The sequence below is a fragment of the Mustela lutreola genome, chromosome X, assembly GCF_030435805.1.
Source record: "Mustela lutreola isolate mMusLut2 chromosome X, mMusLut2.pri, whole genome shotgun sequence".
NCBI classification, from domain to species: Eukaryota; Metazoa; Chordata; class Mammalia; order Carnivora; family Mustelidae; genus Mustela; species Mustela lutreola.
The window spans coordinates 3,418,116-3,437,990 of NC_081308.1; the positions used below are offsets into that span (position 1 = coordinate 3,418,116).

General features: G+C 43.1%; 1 protein-coding gene across 8 annotated transcripts in view; it reads right to left on the bottom strand.

Moving 5' to 3' along the window:
• Positions 1–19,875, bottom strand: part of NLGN4X (neuroligin 4 X-linked) — a 301,233-nt gene that overhangs the window by 11,271 nt on the left and 270,087 nt on the right. For all 8 annotated transcript variants that reach the window (XM_059158040.1, XM_059158041.1, XM_059158046.1 and 5 more), the window contains 2 exons: positions 6,391–6,576; positions 1,493–2,282 (listed from right to left, as the gene is read on the bottom strand). In XM_059158040.1, coding sequence (XP_059014023.1) covers positions 1,493–2,282; positions 6,391–6,576 — 976 coding nt within the window. The remainder of the gene's footprint in view (positions 1–1,492; positions 2,283–6,390; positions 6,577–19,875) is intronic.

Consider the following 19,875-nt stretch of genomic DNA (forward strand, 5'->3'; position numbering starts at 1 on the left):
GTGCGTGTCCGTGCCACACACTTGCCACTCTATAAGCACGCCATATTTTTGCTAAGACCACAAAATATTCTGGAACCGCTTGCCACCCAGGAATATTGGGGGTCTCCGTAAAGAATGACCCCCACTGGAACCCGAAGTAAGCATGGACGCCCGTGGCGTCCCCACAGCTTGTGTCTCGAGCTGTGTAGGGCTCGGGCACTGTGGGGCTGCCGCTGGCTGGGAGCTCCAGCCCGACGCCCGGCCCGCCATGGGGACCTCCTCCAACCCTCGGGGCTGTGGGCAGCTCTGAGGTGAATTCTGTGCACAAGGCTCAAGGTTAATGAAGGAAGCAGAGACGGCAGGAGAGAATGACAGCCCATTAGTTTCCACAATCGTGTTATTAGACAAGAGAAAAATGAAAAGATGATGTGAGGTTTGCTGCTATTTGAAATGTCGGGGAGTCTGTCTCCTTGTTTGCAGAGACGCTGCTCAAGGGGACGCTGGTGGGAACTGTTGTATGTGTGGGTTTATATGGTTTCCACTAACTTGAGCCAATAAGCTTCCCTCTGAGGTTATGTATATATACAAACACACACACATATTTATATACTATGTATATATTTTATATGTAAATGACATATATTTCTATACTTCCCTATATTGTACAAATAGATACATATATATATACACACATACAAATAGATAGATACATGTATGTATCTATTTGTATCTATTTGTGTACATTTTAGGTGTATTCTATATATTTATATAGATTTATTTCTATACAAATATACAATATATATAAATAGATACATATACAATTATATGCATATATACATATAGATACAGATACAAATAGATACATGTATGTATCTATTTGTATCTATTTGTGTACATTTTAGGTATATTCTATATATGTTTATAGATTTATTTCCTATATGTACATATATACACACATATATATGAAATGTACCTTTTTATGAAATAAATATGTAGGACATATTTAAGTGAATAAATATATTTGTAAATATATGTATATGTATAGGAAACAAGTCTCATAACTGTAGAAAATCACTCTGGATGTATATATGTATATGTCTGATTAAATATAGAGTATATACATGCACATAGTGTTTTTTGGATGTATTAAGAGATTGGCTTTATCTCGTGGGTACACGAGAAGCAGAATCTGCCATGCGGCACACGGGTTTTCATAAGGCTGCCCAGGGAGATCAGGTCCTTATCGCCTTGTCGAAGGAGAGAGGTCCTACTGAGACTGGAAATTGTGGGATCAGAGAGCAATAGAATTGCCAGGTATGTCTCCACCTTGAAGCGGCAGGTGGGAAACAGGCTTTTTTTTATAGTGATGCAGGGAGCACGCTAGTAAAATTCCCCCACCGTTACCAGGTGTGTGCATGAGAGCATGTCTGCATTCAGTCGTGGGAGCCACACTCGTATGGGGGACCCAGACAGGCTAGGAGAGAAGAAAGAAACCGACGTAGGAAGCACATACCCAGTTTTGGCGAAGTTGGTCCAGTAGGTCATGACCACCGCGCTGAGCATGACATCATTCTTGGAGAAGTTACAGCTGAAGAGTTCGGTGGGGCCGATCATGGGGATCCCGAAGACATAGGGCACTTCATCGCCATGGGCCGAGTCTGCCCAGCTGGGCTTCATTTCGCTTTGGCAGTGGTGGTAGAAGGCGTAGAAGTAGGTCGGAGAGCCGTACTGGGCGTGGAGGTCGGCCGTGGCCACGGCAGGGGCCACCCACTGGTGGTCCGTGAAGAGAGCCACCAGGGTTTTCCGCCGCGTCTCCGGGTTTTCCTTGTCAGCCCAGTCCGTGTACATGAATTTGATGGTCTCCCGCAACGTGTCTTTCCCCTCCGGGTAGCCGTACAGGTTGTCCACAAAGTTGGACACGGAGAAGTCAAAATCGTTGGGCGTCACGCCGTCTTCGTTGTCCACGATGCCGTCCACAAACTTCAGGCCTTCCCCCTGGTTGACGCCCAGCATGATGTCGTAGTTCAGGAACTCCCCCTGCTCCATCAGAATCTGAGGATCGTCCGGGATGACGTCGCCATCGATGACGGGGCCGAAGGAAATGTGGTAGGTGGCGGGGGTGATCGTCTGCTGAATGAGTTCTTTGTAGTTCTTATTCCGAAGACATTCTACCATGTCGGTCGTATCCAGCATGTTGCAGCCAACCTTATCTGCCAATATCCGCGTGTACTTGGCAGGCTGGTAGTTCACCGCCCAGCTGGACAGGGCTGTGCCACTCTGGATGATGGCCTTCTGGAACAGACCTGCAGGTGCAAAGTTGTAGACATGCAAATGAAAACCCCAGAGACAGAAAAGCAGCTTTTACTTCGCAAAGAAGGCCCCGATTGTCTCGCGGGCATGTGAATTTCTGGATACAGTAGCATTCAGCTCTTTCAGGATTTTTTTTCCTCATTTCCATCTCTTTCTCTCCCCCTTCCCCTCCCCTCCACCCCCGCCTGCTGGACGTTGGTTTTCTGGGATGGTCTTCACGCACGCAGCACACACACGCACGGCGTTTACGGAAATGAAACGGCATGTACAATGTTGCTGCCGTGGTTTAAAAGAAAAGAAAAAAAAAAGTGCATTGCATGTATCCGTCCTGGTTTGCATGTCATGTTGGCATCCCCATCCCCAGATGCTGTAAATAAAGCCTCACAGACTTATCATCTCCTCCGTTCCTTAAAAACATGCTCTGGGCCAACAAGACATCAAAGTGCATTTTGCCTCCCTGACTAAACCAGGTACCACTTCATTATGGGGGAAAAAAACAAAACAAAAACAAAACAAACAAACAAAAACACCCAAAACATCCACTGAAATCCATTTCAGAGTATACATTCAGACACATATTTCTAATTTCAGCGTCCATACAGTACCAGCGTGAAACTTTTACAACTCAAATAGTCATTAAATTAGCGATTCCTGAAACAATGCTGGGTAGTATGCCCCCCCCCCCAAATGTATTTTTCCACAAATCACTGATCTGGGAATCACGTTAACTCAAAGCCTAGATGTTTCTGTCTTGTATTGTGCCACAAGTTAAGAAATGTCTGTTTGGTGAAAAACGAAAAAAAAAAATTGGAGAATTTGATGAGTAAACTTCTGGGTAGCTTACAAATTTCTATCAGATCCATGTAGTATACGAATGTCAGGAAGTAAAAAAAAATTTTTTTTTTTTGTAAACCCTCTATTTTTCACTACTACAGGAGAAGAGATGATGGGTATAAAATGATAGCATTCTCTTTCTTGTCTCTTCCTGATATTTTCTAAAATTCCAGCATGATGGAGCTCCGATGTCTCGGGAGTTCCTGGAAGAGTAATTCAGCTGGGTGCCCAGAAGGTCGTGCCCTGTAGAGTTTTAAGGTCATGCAAGCAATCAAAGGGGGAAAAGCACGAGTGCAATCAGGAAGATCTGATTCTGCAGATTGGAGCATTGCCCAAGAGATCTTAAATGGATCTGGCTTTGCTCAATGCAACATCAAAGTCGTTGGGGGCCAGTCTCCTAGAGCTGGTGATGCTCCCAGAGACGTACAGCTCTGGACGGGTGTGTTTAGCCCTCAAGATTCACGTGTGGACACGGAAAAGAAATGATGTCAATGCTGGATCTATGGTTAAAATCATCAGGATGATTTTCACAAGTTAAAATTATCAGGATGACGAAAAGTATTCCTGCAAGTTACCTTTTTTTTTTTTCTTCCTATGACACTGATTGGCTTTGATGGATGGAGGTGTGTGTCTGTGTGTGTGTTTGTGTGCACACGTGTGTGTGAGATCCAGAATACAATCCCGGATAACACTTGAAAAATTGGATAAAGAAAAATGCTACCCGTCATTCAGACCAGAAAATACAAGTCAGGTCTGCATTTTAGGGTCATTCAGGCTCACCTGGCTGTTCCCCCCTGCGTCAACGTTCTATTTTATACGACTGAGCCCAACAAATGTACAGCTTTGATGGTGTTTCTCAGGGAACCGGACACCTGCTCCACAGTTCTTGGTGCTAATTACTGTTCCTTCGAACACATGCACCTGTTCCTTATCACCTTCTCGTCTTTATAACCTTGGAGCTTTTCCTTTGAGTCTTTGTTCTAATGCCATGGTGAGGGGCACCTGAGTGGCTCCATGGGTTAAAGTCTGTGCCTTTGGCTCAGGTCATGATCTCAGGGTCCTGGGATTGAGCCCCTATTGGACTCTCTGCCTACTTGTGATCTCTGTCAAATAAATAAATAAAATCTTTAAAAAAATTATAATGCCATGGTGAACATCTTCACGAAAACATCCTTTTTCATGCACATGGTGACTGTTTTTTAGACGACATGGCTAGAAGTACCATTCTAAGGCTGACAGTCTGGGTATTTCTGTCTTTCTGGGTTGTTCTGAAAACCTGCTTTGCAGAACCTTGACCCAGACGCAGTCTTGCCACAGAGCTCGCTCATTTCTGATTGCTCAATTTAAGTAATTATGCTCTTTCTCCAATTACATTTGGTTTCTTTTTTTTTTTTTTTAAGATTTTATTTATTTATTTGACAGAGAGAGATCACAAGTAGGCAGAGAAGCAGGCAGAGAGAGGAGGAAGCAGGCTCCCTGCTGAGCAGAGAGCCCGACGTGGGACTCGATCCCAGGACCCTGAGATCATGACCTGAGCCGAAGGCAGCGGCTTAACCCACTGAGCCACCCAGGCTCCCTACATTTGGTTTCTTTTGTTTATTATGGAAGCTGGTCCTGACTACTTGTTCACTCGAGATCTGGGATTCTATCCCTTGACAAATGGGAAAATCCCAATATTTTCTGGAATGCTATAAGAATGGATATCACCAATGTCCCCTCTCATTATGCACTTTTTCATTTTTGTAAAAACAAAGGGATGATATAAGTGTGAGGCCTGAATTCGAGCTTTCCTTAGATACTATGAAGTCACCTACAAGTCTGTCTGCTTGGATTGGACTGACGGTTGCTTTGGGTCCCTGCACTGAGCATGTTATTGGCAAGTGAGTTCTGAATGTCCAAACTACGCTGAGAATCCACTTGTCACATTGGTGCCTGGGACCAGTGAAAATTTCTACTCAAGCTGAACGCTTATTTCCTAAGGAAAATTAAAGTGGAAAAGCAGTTAGTCCGTAAAATACCAGCTAAGGGGAGGCCATGGGGAATTTGCAGAGATGTTCCTGAATCTGTAAGGCAAGTCTGTTCTGGACAGAAGACCAGGACTGCCCTTTAGTCATCCCCGATGTTTGTTGGTCTTGGGGGAATGATGGGAATTCAAACGACGGTTTGAATTGAGGTCTGGGAAGCTTTGTTTCTTGCCGGGCTCTCTCATTGCTGTGTGACCCTAGCTGGGTTAACCAACCTCTCTGGGCTTTCGTTTCCTTTTTATAAATGGTGGCTTTGGAGTAGATGAGCTTCAAGGTTCCCCTTCAGTGCTACAGTTTACCAATGGATGTAAGGGAGCCACCTTGAGTTGGAGTGGTTAGGTTTATTATTATTATTATTATTATTATTAAATTAATTTTTAAAAATTGTTTTATGTGGAGGGAGTAGTAGAGCAAGACAGAAGGGGGGACACGTAAGTAGGCTTTACGCTCAGCATGGACCCTGATGCAGGGCAGGATCACAGGACCCTGAGATCATGACCTGAGCTGAGATCAAGAGTCAGACACTTAATGGACTGTGCCATATGGTTGCCCCAGACCAGTGATTTAAAAAAGAAAAAAGAAAAAGAAAAAAAAAAATCCCATGGCCACGAGCCCCATTGCTTACTGAATGAACAAATCTGCAACCCTTACCCAAATCCCTGTTTCTCTTCTGTATTATCTTTCCCAAGTTGAGAGGAGAAGTTGACTGAATCGAACATTGACCGAAATGACAAAATTTAAAGTTGACCGAATCAAGTCAGAAAGACAGAAGCAAAAGCGTTGGGACTTTCTGAAGGACCCATTTTTCTCCCAAGTGTTGCAACTGGTATCTAATTGTTCATTGAACCTAGATGACAAAATATAGTTTACAGGGAACGAAAGCTGAGTTCGAAGAACGGGGGGCACCTGGGTGGCTTAGTTGTTAAGCATCTGCCTTTGGCTCAAGGCCATGATCCTGGGGTCCTGGGATCGAGTCCCGCATCGGGCTCCGTACTTATGGGGAAAGTCTGTTTCTCTCTCTGTCTTTCAGATAAATAAATAAAATCTATAAAATAAGAAGAGGAAGAGGAGGAGGAGGAGAAAGAGCAAGAGAGGGAGCTCTCGAGAATGAGCTTCTAGAACCTAAACCAAGATGGGGATTTTCAGCTGCAAGAGACACAAAGTGTCCCTGGGATCTGCACTCCGTGTGCGTTTCTGGCTCAGCCCCGGGGGCCGTGCACCAGCTCGGGGATGCCCTTGTTACCTTCTGAATAGTGCGACAAGGTCAACAGACTGACGCATGAGGCTCCCGCCCCGGAGCCGAAGATGGTCACTCTCTTGGGGTCGCCGCCGAAGGCCCCGACGTTCTCCTCAATCCACCGTAGCGCCTGGATCTGATCCAGGAGCCCGTAGTTGCCTTTGGCCGCCTGGTCGCCGGTACTTAAAAACCCTGCAAGAGAAAACAGGATCTTTCAGGTGGTCAACTATAAAAAGCACGTGCCCGTCGCTGGTCCTTGAAAACGCATCTCATTCTTGGCGGGTCTCCCTCTAAGTGAGAAGCAACACTTGCACGGCAGGGAGGATGAGGCTATGTGAGTCATTGTTGCAACGTTGACCCTATGATACAATGTATCATCTGTGGGTTTGCACAGGGCTCGCCTATCAGGCACCATCCGTCTAAACCGTCTAAAATGTCTGTCACACCTGACCATAGCAGAGACTATGCATTGGACCAGATTCAACTTATCGCTCCTGTGCACATGCAGGTTGCAAAAGTGAAAAAGTCTCCTAAAAGGCGTTTTTCAGGGAAAATCCCAAAAGAAGTTTTCCAGGCCAAAAGAGGTTTTTCAGGAAAAATGAGGGTATGTGTTGGGCTGCTGGAATTTCTGCGTTGGTGTTTAAGAGACCGAGCGTGTATATAAAAGCAACATAGGTCGGCTTTTTCCCATTTAATTTCATATTAATGTTGTCATTTCATTCCTTTTAATGCTTCAGTTTCGAGTCAACGACAGGTATCATGAGATCCCAGTCTTCGTTAACGTGCACCTGTTAACTTCCCCTACAGAAAAAATTTTAGACTCACACGCAGAAACACACAAGTCTTTAATCTTACCCAAAGGACCACACATATATTCAAATCCCCCCGACTGTCCCTAAAACGGGACGAGCTGGTACGTTTTATTTCAAGAAGAAGGAAGATTCCTGTTCTTACGGCATCAAATTCTTAATTCCCCCTTAAAATCTGCAAAAAAAAAAAAAAAGGGCATTGACGGGAATAAAGGACCACATGGATGTCGGACTCCTTGCCTGTTCCATGTGGCACAAAGATCGTAACCTGGAAAAAAGGCTTCCCTCGGACGTTTGACGCCTTTCCACAGACGCTCTCCTGCTGAAATTCAGAACGACGATTGTGAACGCCTGCCAACGTTATTTATTATACGGACATTAACCCAACTTTATATCCCTTTCTTTCTTGCGGAAGCCTTCTGACCCTCCCCTCCAAAAAGTGCAAGTCATAAAAATGATGTTTTAACCATTTTAATGAGTCATGTGCCCCTGCCCCCAAGCCCTCAATGATGTGCGTTCCTTCTTCCCCTGCCTTTCCAAGGGCCAAGCCATTCCCCTCCTTCCAATTAGCGCTGATTAAGTTCCTGTGACCACCTGCTGCAGTGCCGATGGTAGCCTGGACAGATTCGGGCCCTGAAAGAACAGGTGTCGGAACCGAGGTCATCAAACCGCCCGCCCGCCCTCCACGAGAAGCTGACAACCCATTGAAGAGCTCTCCAGAGTGGGCCTGTAGAACCTCAAACAGAATAAGGAGAGGACGAAGGCTTTGACCCGTTAGGAAGCGAGGCTTCTTCGTTCCCCGGGCACCTGAGGAAAAAATGCATAGTGTGAGCTGGACAGGTAACAGAAATGAATGGGTCGGGTTTCAGGTAAAGTCTCGGGAGGGCTTTTTTTTTGGTGGGGGGGCAGACCTTCTAAAATTGCGACGATAAGCTTCACCATCTCCTTTATCTGCAGACAGACGCAAGATGGAACCTGCAAGGTTGTGCATTTAGGGCACGTCCCGCAGATCCAGGCTTCTGCGGCGTTTCACAGGGACGGAGCTGAGATGAGCGGTGATGAGTGGGAACGTTCCGACGTTACCAGCCCCTCCCTCAGTTAATTAGCAATTACTAATTAGCGTTTCAGGCCAGCGACTGTTCCCTGGCTGTGGCATTCATCGCCCAACCTTTTACACCGTTTCTCATAAAATGCGTCGCCCTCTGCTTGGGAGAAAAGCCCCTTTTCATGCAGCTTTATGTATGAAACTGGGTCCTAATGACTGTTTGGGTTCCATAGAATAACTGTAAGACAAGCCTCTCTTTCCCCATTAAGGAAAAGAGGTGATTAAATCTTAAAGGCTCTAGTAATTTTTTGGCAGAACTGCTCTGCCTTTATTTAACCCATCCTTCGTCTGCAACCTCTCTCCGCACCGCACCCCCCGCCCCGTACCTCCTTGTCAACGCTCCCAGAATGACCTATTTGCTTATTTTGTTTCCGTGGAGCAGGGCAAGGATTTGCAACATACGGTAAATCACCCGCCTTTATGAACGTGGAGCCCCTCCCGTGCAAAAAACGTGTCTGCTGTAACCTCTCAAAGGCCAGGCTAATTAATATTCTATACCCTGGCGAATCTGAGCTCTCCTCACAGCCTCCTATTGAAAGACTGGATCTTTGCGATTCTGAATTCCTTCCAAAAGTCCTGAGGGAAACAGCCCTCCATGCATCTCTAAAGTTCAGCAAACGAAGTGGTTCCTTTTTTTTTTTTTTTTGGAAGTTGGTGTTTCCATAGTTTCTTGCTTACAGAATCTTCATTTACTGCAACACCCAGGGACTTCTTCTCTTCCCCCCCCCCCTTCTATTGTAATTTAAACAACCCACAAGGCAGAGTTTCCATTGCAGGTATACAGTGAATGGGAACAATTTTATTTGGTCTGCAAGAGGGTATTCCTTCGCTACTCCGACGGTGGAAATGAGGTATTTGATATTATGCAGATTGGAGATGTATAGGCATTTATTCCCAGGGAATTCTACGAACGTGAGAGCAGATAATCAATTTGGAAACAGCCAGGCACATCACCAAGCGGGTAGAAAGCATCCTTAAAAGTCTGTCCCACCGCGGGGGACTTAATTCCCCCTATATGCAGCCCATGAATGAACAGAAGCAGCCCCTGGGCTGGCTAAAACCAGAGATTTTAAACAAATGGCTTCTTTCACTGATAAGCACTCTTGGCTACACCTCTTTGAAGCATTTCAGCTGCCGAAACATTTGGCTTTGGAGATGTGAGGTCTCTGCCATGAAGGTTGTAAATCCGTCAGCTCCCCCCATCCCACCCCAACAATGCAACAATGGAAGAAAGATACAAAACAGACCCTCCAACTGAGACATGCTGACACGAGATTGATACCAAGTTTCATTCAAAGCCCTGGAAGGAGCAAGAAAATAGACATTCACCCAAGAGACAGGCTCCCTTGTCCAGTGGCTGCTTTAAAATATGGTCCCCCAGAAATGCCTGAACACCAGAAATCCCATTATCCCTCTGCGTGTTGAATGAAATTCTAGATCATGTAAAAAAAAAAAAAAAATGAGGCACTGTATTGGGTATGCATGTTTGCATAAAGATTCTCCAATGAGAAGAGATGGGATTTATTTTAGGTCACATCAATGAGCCCAGAAAGAAATGTGTGATGAGAATTCGGGCAGAGGCGTGAAGACAAAAAAATCAGCGAAATGCATGCAAATCTATCTTCTCTGATGTTTACAGGAACTCCTTCAGTGGGTGCCTCTGTTATAATGTGAAACTTGAGTTTTCTTGGTGGAATAAGGCATGATTTGACGAAAGAGTCTATTCCTATGGGTGGGAGGGACATACTCCAATTCTGTAAGCCCAATGAGGGGAAGCTCTTAAAATTTAGTGTCTCTATTTGTAGTTTTTAAATTTACTTACAGATGATAGGAGTCATTTGATGACCGCATCAATGTCATACAGGGTCAAAACCCATTTCCAACATCAGGCGAATACATCAAAGACAATTATGAGGACAGGTGATCTCTATGGCACAGGTTTCCAAACACGGGGACCGTTAAGTTGTTAACGGGATTCCTTACATTAGTTCCAGAAAGGATATTCTATGTCCTGCACTGCAGCTGAGAACAAGGCTGCACAGGTGTTTTTAAAGCACTTTAGTTGGAATTGTATTAACGGACACCCTAAAACCAAAATCATACTCTGGAGACAGAATACAAGATGATCAACACAGTTTTGTGTATTGCAAAATGTGAAGGTTCTCGGTTAGTTAAGTTTCACGGTGATGAAATTCTGGCCATGGCCATTATGTCTGGGGTGTGATCCCCTCCAAGCCAACCTCGTTTCTCTGCTGGGTCTGCATCCCAGTGCCCAAGACAAGACATCCTGTTCACTTCTCCATCCTGGCTGTTTCCAACTCACGCCCATACCATGAAGATAACCCTAAGACCCTTTGATCCCCAAGGTCCATTTCTATTAAAATAAATGCATCTTGATTTGATTGTCCAGAGGTAGCCATGCACCAAAAGATCAATATTTATTGATTGTAATTTTGAAAATAAGGGATGACAGCAATCTCGGAGTTCATGAATAAAATATATGTTGCACGAATTCTGTTGGTTGAACCATATAATGCCTATGTGGAGAGGGTCTTCATTCTCGGGGACACAGAAACATGGGTAAGATCTCTCAAGGGAAATCAATGAACTGCTGAATCCTGGGTCCTAAGATCCCATGTGTATTAACATAATAAAGCGAGGTGTAAAATACAAACTCTGCAAGGAAATCCAACAAGTAATAGTGCCTAATTCTGGGAATGTGGTTATAGGTGAATTTTGCACTTAATTCTAAATGTGGGTTTACATTTTCCCCCCAATTTGTAGCTGGCTCTTTAGCAATCACACAAACACTAGTTTCCTTTTTTGACTGACCCCAGGATAAGGCTTGCATTTCTCTATCTCTTTGATTTTCTTGTTTTAAGATTTTATTTACTTATTACAGAGAGAGAGAGATAGCAAGAGAGGGAACACAAGCAGGGAGAACTGGAGATGGAGAAGCAGGCTTCCTGCTGAAGAGGGAGCCCAACACGGGACTCGAACCCAGGATACGTGGATCATGACCTGAGCCGAAGGCAGATGTTTAATGACTGAGCCCCCCAGGCACCCCCTGTATTTGTTGGATTTTAAACCCAGTTGGCTGCTTCCAGGATACTCTGTAAAGGGTTGCTGTGAGCCTTGAAGCTGCCTGGTCCACAGTGCCTAAACTGGACTTCCTCCTGTAGACCTGGCCTCACTATTTCTCTTTGTTCATGGAATGGAGACCAACTGCATCTGCTCCCTGCTCCAACCCCGTAAGAAGGAATTCAGAGGCCTTGCTTTCTTTCCCTCTACCTCTGCGTGTCCCTTCTCCAGCGTTTCCTGATTGTCTCCAATCTCTCAGCTCCGAAAATTACTTTGAGCGTATTTCCACTATAGAACTTCCCACTCTTCTAGGACGGATACATGTGTGTCATTTAATAGCGGGTTACCGTGTGTGCCGCGGTCAGAGTCAGCTGGAATCTGCAGGGACGCCTCGGGCATGTAGCTGAAGATGTCCAAGTCCCAGTTTTCTCACTGAATTGAAAGGAGGAGAGGAACTACCCCAGAGCATTGCCCGGGGAATGGAGTGGGGAAGGAGCCCTGCTCCTGGTGGACTCAGGGTGTGCTCACACACGCTCAGCGACTCTTCTGACTTCTTCGATGACAGACACGTGGCTATTTACCTGTTCCACAGGTACTCGCACAGCCAGTACGGAGAGATGCCCTGTTAGCAAAGGAAGTTGAGTCCAGAGGGAAAACGGATTACTGGTCTACCTAGACTCTGACTTAGATGATGAAGGATATTTTAATGCTGTCTGGTTGCCTGTGTTGTGTGGGGAATGATTTGGTGTGAAGGTGAGGCATATGCATTTGTTGATTCTGTTTATTAAGTGTTTGGTATGTGCTTAAAGGAAAATTAAACAAAATTTGCTTAAAGCAAATAAAAAAAAAAAGAAAGAAAGAAAGAAAGAAAAAATAAATAAATAAAAGAAAGAAAAAGAAAACCCCAAACCACCCCATAATATAGCTTTCATCCATGGTCTGAATTACCTGTGTCATTGCCTCCACATTTATATGTACCTATGATGACCCAAGAAATAAACTAAAAGTTGGGGAGAAATAGAGTATTCAAGTAGATTTCCAATGATGTCTTGAAAGCTTACACTACTTCCTCTTCTTCTTCTTTTTTTTTTTTTTTTTTTTTTTTCGCATTTGCATGTTTCTATTTGGTTTTAATAAGAATATGTTAGGACCACAGGTGACAGTTGCCACTCTAGTGTTGAGCACAGCATAACGTACCCCCTTGTGGAATCCCTATGTTGTACTCATGACATTAATGCAACCTTGTCAAAGATATGTGGATTTAAAAAAAGAAGATTTTAAAGCTGATTAGAATTGAAAGTCCTAGTTTTTCCATGAAAGTATATTTACGAAGCACAGAAGACACACATTTTGTCCCTATATGGTATTCAGAGCCCTATAGAGTGCATATAGGAGAAAAGATAATTTATACAATCCTATTTTTAACATAATTCTCATAATCTGTTCTAAAGTACATTAATTCAAAATATGCTACACTGTTTAGATATTCCTTCCTACCCTCGACTATAAACAAAGATGGTATTGGACATGATAGTATTAGTTGTGAGTTCTTACTGCTAGGTACTATCCAGGGGCAGACCACAGCTAATCTGTCCTGTTCTTATGTTTCCATAAGACAATCAGAATAACTAAATGTTTAAGGACAAGGCATTCTTTTCCAACACGATCACAATCCAACATTGTCTCCTAGCTCACATCATCTTTTTTGTGCCCAGAAGTAACCCTAAGCTTTCCACCACTGATTTTCTCTGGCAAACCTAGAGCACTGATACAGAAATTGTTCTAATTAAGAAAAAACAGTAAGATCTTAGATGCAATAGCACACGCATGAGTAACAATAAGCAAAAGAACATAGGGAAGAGCTAAAATCCCGATGGAAAAGTTTAGTTTCAGGAACAGAGAGGTTTTTGAAGATGATATTTTCTAGAATTGAGAGTAGGAACTCGTGCCTTTGGTTTAAGATCTGAAATGCTCTCTGCTTTGTTACGTTCTCACTTATTATATATTACGTTTGTAACTTTTGTAATGTCAGTGTGTTTGCAGTTTTTGCTACTTTTCTTCCCAAAGATGACTAGCTCGTATGCACACCGCTCTCAAGACCCTGTTACCCACAACCACAACGCAGACGTGGGATGACTTTCCGGACTTTTTAAAATTTGCATATAGGAACTGCAGTCGTGGCTAATTTTCAGAGGTAGGAATGTAGTCTAATCTCATGTAGAAACTAAAGGCCATTTCGCGGAGGGCTGGAGATGAGATCTTTGCAATTCTGTATTCACTGACCAGGAGACGCTCCTGATTTGTGGGTGGCGACGGCAAACCACTCTACCTCGTACTGTACTAGCGTTTATTGTTACAAATACCATCATCATTTTTGACAACTCTGTCCCAGTATGGCACCTGAAGATGAAGGGAAGGCTTTCCTGAGAAACTTAAAAGGCAGAAATGAAGACTTCTCATTGAAAAATATCAAACAAACATATTAAACAGATCATATAATAAAACAGGTATGAGTCAATTCAACTAAAAAAGAGGTTAACTTTCTGCTCTTTTTTTTTTTTTTTTTAAGATGTTAAGTAATCTCTAAACCCAATGTAAGCCTTCAACTCACAAACCCTAGATGGAAATTGCCTGCTCTACTCATTGAGCCAGCCAGGTGCCCCGGTAACTCTGTCCTTGAAGATTAAACTTAAATTCGTACTGATTCTCCACTTAAGGAATGTTATCGCACCAAGCTTTGCTTCAACAAAGTAATTTTCCAGAGTCAAGAACATATCAGGTGCTCCCTATACAGACAGCATGTGGAGATCACATTGGGTCCCCTGAATTTTGACCATCACCCTCAGATTCAACCAAATATGATTAACCTTTCAATGGCCAAAAAGCACAAGCAAAACTAGAGTTGGAGTCACCTGCAGAACAAGAACGGATCTTAAAATAAAGATGTAATGGATATAAAATATTTAATAGACATCTGGCATTAATTCATTTAAGTCAGTGAAGTGCAGCTCCATTTACCAGATCGTCATGGGTGCCTACAAAATTCCAGGCACTCATTGTCCTTGTGGTGAAGATGTAATGAACCAGCTGAACTGTACCTTCAACCACCTGAAACTCATGTCCTAACATCAGTGATTGACAGCAAGCAAATACAAATTAAATGATGTAGTATATTAGTTTCCTATTATGGCTATAACAAATTACCACAAATCTGGGTCCTTAATACCATATTCATTCTTACCACACCATTTTAGACATTGAAATCCAGATGGATAACTAGACTGAAGATTGAAGGAGGGAGGGACAGATGATGGATAGAAGTATGGATGATGTTTGAGTGGATGGATGGATGGGTGGCTGTGTGGGTGGGTGGATGTGTGGGTGGGTGGATGGATGCATGGATGGATGGATGGATAGAAGGATAGAGAGAAAGATAGATGTCAAATGGATACATAGATACATAGATAATGGATAGAAGAATGGATGGAGGGAGGGTGAGAGGGAAGGTGGGAGAGAGTGATGGTCGGATGGATGGTTGGATGGATGGTTGGATGGTTGGATGGATGGATGGATGATGGTTGGATGGATGGTTGGATGGTTGGATGGATGGATGGATGGATGGTTGAGTGGATGGTTGGATGGATGGATGGATGGATGGTTGGATGGTTGAGTGGATGGTTGGATGGATGGATGGATGGTTGGATGGATGGTTGAGTGGATGGATGTGTGGCTGGGTAGGTGGCTTAGTGGGTGGGTGGGTGGCTGGCTGGATGGCTGGATGGACAGATGGATGGATAGATACATAGATGATAGATAGATAGATAGATAGATAGATAGATAGAGGGATGGATGGATGAGGGATGGAGAGGGGGAGGGAGGGAGGAATGAACCACAGATAGAAGGAAAGATACAATTATTGCAAAGGTTAAAGCATAGCATAGACTCATTTCATTACCATCACAACAGTTTCAAGGTTGCACACCTGACAGACAAGGGCACAAAGTGCTAAAAATAGGGACTCCGAGAAAAATGTGCTCAACCCTTCTCCCAGATGCTTCTGCCCCATGATCATATGCTGTCTCCTATTATGTGACTCAGCTACATTGAGAATGACCCACTGAGAAAGAAAGAAATGTCCCTGAGTATCTCCAGGTACAGGTGTCCTTTTGACTCCAGAGCACATTTGTTATGGGCAGCTCTGCTTCTGTCACTCTGTTCCCCGGGAGAGTTAGGACCACCCTTTCCCAGCCTCCATGGTACTTCGAGCCAGAACTGGGGGACGGATTCATTGGAACCACTCTGAATTCTCAGGAAGAATGGATACAGGTAAACTCCATCCAGGACCATAGAAGTGGAATCTCTAGTGATACAACCCAGGGGTAGACCGTAAACATCAAACAGGATTCCTACTTGCATTTGGAAGATGTAGTCATCCAGGCTCGGCTTTTTAAGAGTAAACTGAGCAGAACCAAGGTAGTGATTTTCTCGGTTCAAGAGCGTAGGCGGTCATTACATGCAAGGGCAGAGTCTCCACAGAGCAAGGTCGTCTCAGGTTTTCACATACTTTTCTTAATGTCATCAGTGAATTTGCCAGCCACCCAAGAAAAAAGAGAACCAGGAACCTTCAGGCACAACCTCCTCTATTGTCACCAAACCCATATCGTAAAGAAGCAGAAGGAAAAGGAAAAAGCTTTCTCTTGCCAGATAGAAAAATCTCAACATCAAATGTTTCTCTCTCTATTTTTTTTTTTCTTTTTTGCTTCATCTGCAGAAATTGTAACCAAATTTATGCTTATCTTGGGCACCTGAAAGGCTGTTCATTTTGTGTCTTTGTGAGGGAATTTGGTTTATTTTTGAGGAAAAAAATTATATGTGGGTATTATATCCTCATCCTGCCTCACACTGTCCTTAAATTGAGCACAACTAAAATGAAAAATCCCATAAAGATATGTATGTGTGTGTGTGTGTGTGTGTATAGTATACATTTTTCTGTTTTCATCATTTCTAAGTGTGCAATTCAATAGGAATCATTGTATTCACAGTGACACGAAACTGTCAGCCTTGACTATTTCCAAAGTATTTCCATCACCCCAAACAAAAACTAGGAAGCTACAAGTTCCCATGGGGAAAATCCTTTGAATTCTAGTGTCCATAAATGGGCTACCTACACATTAGGCTGAATCTACTTAATCAAGTAGGATGCCTGTACAGACACAAATGCCAACCCCCCTTCCAGTCCCCCTCACAATGGACCCAAGATTCCTATGTTGAAATCCTAATCCTCAGGTTCTAGGTTTACCATTAAGAGGTGGCACCTTTGGAAGACGATTTTGTCATAAGGGTGGAGGGTAACCCCTGAATGGGATCGGTACCTTATTAGAAGAAACCACAGAGCTGGCCAAGCAGGGACACAATGGGAAGTCAGCAGTCTGCAACCCACAAGACGGTCCTCCTAAGACCATGACCATGGTAGAACCCTCCTCTTCTAGGCTCCAGAAGCATAAGAAGTAAATGTCTGTTGTTTCCAAGGCACTTGGTCTATAGCAATCTGTTTGTAATGCTACAAGCAAAGACACCAGTACTGCACGTGCTGGCTATGAGATCTGGACAGACATGTCTCCCGCTAAGAGTCAAGGTCCTTGAAAATGTCCACAAAAGTACTCAACTTGTTAGATCCCTTCACATCACTTCAACATTTTTTTTTAAAGATTTTATTTATTTATTTATTTGTAAGAGAGAGAGAGAATGAGAGCGAGCACAGGCAGACAGAGTGAAAGGCAGAGTCAGAGGGAAAGGCAGGCTCCCTGCAGAGCAAGTAGCCCGATGTGGGACTCGATCCCAGGACGCTGGGATCATGACCTGAGCCGAAGACAGCTGCTTAACCAACTGAGCCACCCAGGCGTCCCACTTCAACATTTTTTAAAACTTATATTCACTTAAGTAAAGCACCTCCAGAACGTGTCTACCTTGAGTAAAGTCCAAAGCAAATGATGGAAAATGGAATACTTTTGTTCTCATTATCCAAGGTTGACTTAAAAGGCCAATGAATACTCTTCATCCTAGGGAGAACTTGGATGTCACTCTACCTAATTTGCTCAATGTGAAATCATGGCTAGTTTTCAACAGGGGGGAATCCAACACATGGCATTGTGTTCAGTTTGCAAGAAGGATCCTATTACTGAACACTTTTTTTTTTTTTTAATAGTAAAATTCTACTTTTAAATACTTTCAGGACAAAAAGAAAAAATCAAATGAAGAAAAACATTATTTGATTGACCATGGCCTTTAAAGAGAACCTTCAAACAACAGCTAGCCTCTTCATGCAAAACAGCTTTCATCATTTACAAAGTGCTTTTTGTACCTTCTCTCATCTGTCCCACTGAAATGGGAAATTTACCAATATTTCTAGATTCTTGGGTTATGCGGTTAAACACATATTAGTTTCAAAGAAGTGGCCAACACCAAAGATGTCATCACCCTCCCTGCCTACACTAAACATCTGGACACCTTTTAAAAAATACTCATGCCTAAGGCCTAGTGCTAGAGATCCTTAATTAGTTGTTTTGCATAGGATATAGGCACACACATTTCACCAAAAAAAAAAAAAAAAAAAAAAAGTACCATTTCAGTGAATAGCAAATAATGTGGTCTAGGAGAGAAATGTGGTCTAGCAGAAAACAGAAATAAAGGCAAGATCCTTTTTGTTGTAAAATTCTTCTTTGCATCTTCTTATGTCACTGATGTCTTAGAAAAATCAGTACACGTTGGTGGGAAGACATGTTTGTACATGTTATTAGGCATCAAATCACCAAGAGGCCCTCCTGTCCTGTCTTATTTTTATTCATCTTAATAGTCATTGATAATTGGATTCAGGCGGGGACTAATCCCACCAATTATGAAAAATATCTACCAAGCTTTCCAACTGATGCTTTACAAACCACTGGTGATGACCTCCTACAGCTATGACTTCATTTGAGGTCCTACCAAATGTGGATTGCCTGTTGTTACTCCTTCTGTATTTGTTATCTGGAATTCCATAAAAATCCACCAACTTTTGAAGTTATTCTGAAATTCAGTACATAGAGGGAAAGTTGGGGGGGTGGAGCATGAGTCTTTCATTTATCGGTATTCAGAGAAGAGTGATGGCGCCCTAGCGATGGGACCAATGAGTTGCACCTTTTAAATACACTTCATTTATTAGAGGAGTTTGAGGTTCACAGAAAAATAGAGAGGAAGGTTCAGAGATTTCACATGTACCTGCTCCTTGTACATCTACGTATATTCCTGAATTTTCAATGTCCCCCACAAGACTGGTGCTTTTGTGATAATAGACCTCCATGGTCCCATCATAGCCACTCAGAGTCCAGAGTTTACATGAGTGATCAATCTTGGTGGTGATATTCTATGGGTTAGGACAAATGGATAATGACCTAGATCTACTATGACAGTATGATACAGAAGAGTTTTGCTGCCCTAAAAATCCCTCTGTGTTCTACCTGCTCATCCCTCCCCCCCTATCTCCTGGCCACCAATGAGCTGTTGGCTGTCTCTATGGTTTTGTCTTTCCCAGAATGTCAAAAAGTTGGATGCACACAGTATGAAGCCTTTTCAGGTCAGGTTCTTTCATTTAATAATACGCATGTAGGGTCCCTCCATGTCTTTTCAATCCTTGACAGCTCATTTCTTCTTAGTGCTGAATAATCCCATGTCTGGATGGACCACAGTTTATTTATCAATTCACCTTCTGATGGTATCTTGGTTACTTCCAAGTCCGGACAATTTTGAATACACCTGCTATAAACATTGTTGGGATAGTTTTTTTGTGTGTGGATGTATTTTCAGCTTCTCTGAGCGAAGACCAAAGAACTTGACTGCTGGATCTTATTGTAAGAGTGTCTTTAATCCTGTAAGAAACTGCAGAACTGTCTTCCAATATGGCTGTGCCATTTTGCTTTCCCGACCTGCAGTGATTGAATGAGAGTTCCAGTTGCTCCACATCCTTTCCAGCATTTGGTGGTATCAGTGTCCTCCATTTCAGCCATTCTAACAGGTGTGGAATTGTACCTAACTGATGTCTCAATATGCACTTCCCTGATCCCACATGATGAGGAGCATCGTATTATATAGTTATTTGCCATCTATATATCTTCTCCCCTGAGGTGTCTCTTAAGGTCTTTGGCTCATTATTTGTTTCCTCACCACTGAGTTTTAAGAATTCTTCATAACCAATGAATTCTTATATTGAGTATCTTGGTGAATACATGGGTTATTATAGATTTGTCATGTTTCAATTCAGCATACCTATTATTCTTAAAGATGCTGGAATTGTCCCATGATGGCCAGTTATGGGCTTTCCATAAATACATATATTTTTACTTTATCCTTGACCCCTGAACAACACTAAGGTCAGGAGCACTGATCTCAACCTCCCCTACAGTGAAAAATCCATGTATAACTCTTGATTTCCCAGAAAATTAACTGCTAATAGCCTACTGT